This window comes from Suillus fuscotomentosus (genome assembly GCF_016647785.1).
Source record: "Suillus fuscotomentosus strain FC203 chromosome Unknown F5891scaffold_700, whole genome shotgun sequence".
Taxonomy (NCBI): domain Eukaryota; kingdom Fungi; phylum Basidiomycota; class Agaricomycetes; order Boletales; family Suillaceae; genus Suillus; species Suillus fuscotomentosus.
This window is the reverse complement of record NW_024540212.1, coordinates 6,607-10,080: the sequence shown is the minus strand read 5'-3', so window position 1 is coordinate 10,080 and position 3,474 is coordinate 6,607. Positions and strand designations below refer to the sequence as shown.

Genomic DNA, 3,474 nt, shown 5'->3' with positions numbered 1-3,474 from the left:
CCGTCGTCGTGCTTGGTACGTACATAAGTTTCCTTTCTATGGGCCTCACCTCACTTGTTCGTCGTCACTCTAGTGTTTTAGTTTTATCAACATGCATCGCTTGTCGTGACCAATCGATGGTAACCTTCGGTTTCAGTACGGATTGGGGATGAGGAATTGAAGCGCGCGCGAGGAGAATGCACGGGAAGAGCAGGAGAAGAAGGATGTTATGGAGCAGAAGAAATGCAAAGCAGGATAAGAGGCTAAGCGGATAGATGAGGAAGATGCTATATGTGAGAGGAAGGCTGAGGACGACCGGGTGTGCATGCAGGAGGAAGAAAAGGAGCGTGTACGACAAGCAGAGGAATTTGAGAAGGAGCCCCTATGTCAGGAGCCAGACCTTGAAGCAAGAGGTAGACTCACACACATCGCACTGGGGGAGGAGGAATGGAAACAGTAAGATACTCTTGAGGCAGAGGGAGCTCAGCTCGAAGCTGAAGAAGCTGATGACAAAGTTCAGACTTCATCACCCACCAGCGAGTGAAGGAGCTCGGAAATAGTCTCAACGTCAGTTCTCATATGCAGTTCATGCCTCAGGATGTCATTGACTTGCGTGGTCGTGTGTGGGTCAGTCTGGATGCTGTTACTGTGCCTACGACGATCGCTGCTGTTCACGAACTGGTCCAAAGCTGGCTGTTAAGGAGATAGCAGCTGCCGATAAGGAATCTTTCAATCGTCAGATAAGTATGTCTCGAAGTGGTTCTCGACGCGGTGACCACTGGAACCAAGAACACGGCCCTGATGGCTGGGCTGTTATGGGTGGCAATTCTGTTCCATGGGCACCTCCCCAGGCTCGTGATCTGTCGCAGTTTGGGAAAATCTTCAATGGCCCAGCCATGGGAATGGTGATGTGTTCAAGCGGCGTCTTCATGGCTGGCAAGAAGGACAGCAAGCAGGAGACACTTTCCCGGACGAATTCGGTTCCATGTGCTCAGTCAGAACCTGAATTCGCCGCTAAGGCCTCTACGAAACCTGGTCGTTGGTCGAGTCGGAAACTGAACGTTGATCTTGATCATGCTGGCGTTTCTTAGCCCGCTGTACAGTGCAGGAGGCTCCTGGACCAGCTTCTTTCACGGTCCGTTCATACTACTGAAGAGCATGCCACAACTCCTTCTGAAGAAGAACCTTCAAGAGGTGGAGATCTACTTACCAATCTTCTTGACGAGCATCGCTTCCGGCTCGTGGACAAGCTGCTTGCGTCCGCGCTCGAGAGCAAGGAGGCAGATGTGAGGTTGGTCACTGATTTCTTCGCGCAGGCTACGAATAACAGACAGTGTGCACTTGAGGTCATTGAGGGAGGGTTCATGCCTATGGCGGAATTTTCCAGCAATATTGTCATTGATGCTCTCAAGGCGTTTGACTGCATGACCATTATACTTGAGGGTGCTGGATTCGAGAATGACCCTGGGAGACTCCAATGAATCTCTTCGAAGCTGGAGGATAGCGACAAGCTAGTCTCTCTCTTGCATTATTTGTTCTACTCATATCTCACATTTTCGATTCCATTTTTCTATGTATTGCATGTGTTCTTGGTGTTCTGCAAACTCATATATACATCTCACGGCACATTTGCGTTTGTCCTCTCTTTATTTTGTTATCATTCACTACACATATAGTGGCATGTAGGCCACAGCTAGGGGTGTGTCAGGTACCAAGATGATTTTAGATTCGAAACAAAGACATGAACACTCAATTAATCTCTGGAGGGTCCTTGTGGACATGTTGGTGTTGCTGCCTGTTCAGTAAGTTGAGACATATAATGATGCAATAGCAGGCTCAGTTACAGCTCTATTTCAGAGATTTGACGAAAGGCTGGGAATGGCAGTGAGCCTGAGAGTCAGCTAATTGTTACTGGCCAGGTTGGCAGGTGCCTGGTGGAAAAGGGATGCTGACAATCCACTTGAAGTTCATTCTTTGGTTTTGAAGACAGCAGCTGGTGCTTACTAGGCATCACAAGTCGCCAAATCTGGGAGGTCTGTGAGGAGATACTGCAGCCATCTGATGATGTAACTATTCAGCCATACATTTTCATGCAGGTAAGCAGGTTGATGTACATCACTTAGTGGGCCCATTGGACCAGTTTAAGTAGCAGATCATCTGTTGTCAGCTGAATACTTTCTCGTCATAGAACCTCTACCATAGTCAGAATCATTTAAAATCATTCTGCACTGTGAATGCTCTTCCAAGTTACTCATCTGAGTCCTTCAAGTTGTTAACCATGTCTGTGTCCTTTGCATCTCATCAAACACTCACTCAATGAGGAGAGCCACTCTTGACCTCCCTATGCTACTACTGAGTGAGGTGAAATTGACAACAAAATCAAGCTACGCCACAGCAATATGATCACAAAAATCAAGCAAAATACAGCCAAGTCTACACAAGGTTCTGTCCTCATCCATCGCATCAATTCCATCCATGTCCGACCCATATAAAATCAGACATGAGCCACAAATCAAGGAAAGTCAAGGAATAAAACAGCCAAAATGAAGTCAAATTGCAACCAAATTCAATCCTTGGCCCACGAATCACCACCGCAGCAATAATTACGATGCTAAGATCCAGTCAAAATCAATCGATACCAAAGCAACAAAACATCAAAAATCAAATCAACAAGAAACAAAATTCCAACCTCTCCTGCAGCAAAAATAAAGGCGAGTCAAGCGATAACTAAGACACCAATGAAGAATATGTTTTCTGGAGAAAATTCAATTGTTGATACTGACATTGATAGTCTGAGCGCCTATCGTACGCACCGCAAAATATATCCGACACCACAGCAATAAAATCAAAAATGAAGCAAAATGAGATCCTGACCTTGGCCCGCCCATCTGAAATCAAGCAACAACATAGCAATCAGATCACAAAAATGAAGCAAGATGAAACCAAGACAAAATGAGATCCTGACCTCGACCAATGCGCTCAGTGTCTACCATGCCAAGATACGAGCGATACAATAGCGATGCAATCTCATACCACCACAGAAACAAAACAGCCAAAATCAAGGACTACCATAGGAACAAAATATCAAAAATCAAGCAAAATGAAGTCGAATTTAAACAGCATTCTGACCTCCACCAACGCATCGACCAAGACAAGCGCCACCCCAGCAATAACTAAAATCAAGCAAAGATACAATGAGATCCTGACCTCAGCCAGATGCCTCGCCCAATTATGATAGTCATAGCACAATGAAGTCAAGATCATGCCATCACCATAAGCAAAAAAAAATGCAAAATAAAGCAAAGTCAAGACAACATCAAACAAAGTCAACACATCATCCTCATACCTTATCTTTGCGCAAATGAAGCATCCGCATATAATATGTATCATCCGCTCACCTTTACGCACATCAAATCAAGCAACCAAGAAAACCTTGATAGAAATGTAGCATCTGTATCAAAATATACCAACCGCATGATCATAATCAAATCAAGG

At 45.2% G+C, this 3,474-nt stretch overlaps 1 protein-coding gene across 1 annotated transcript; it reads left to right on the top strand.

Moving 5' to 3' along the window:
* Positions 1 to 292: 292 nt before the first annotated feature.
* Positions 293 to 1,460, top strand: F5891DRAFT_1254035 (uncharacterized protein; the record flags this gene model as incomplete). Its single annotated transcript, XM_041369938.1, has 4 exons — positions 293 to 435; positions 495 to 606; positions 669 to 1,040; positions 1,083 to 1,460. The coding sequence occupies exons 1-4, from the start codon at positions 305 to 307 to the stop codon at positions 1,458 to 1,460; spliced, it is 993 nt and encodes a 330-aa protein (XP_041216064.1). The 5' UTR covers positions 293 to 304.
* Between the last annotated feature and the right edge of the window lie 2,014 nt (positions 1,461 to 3,474).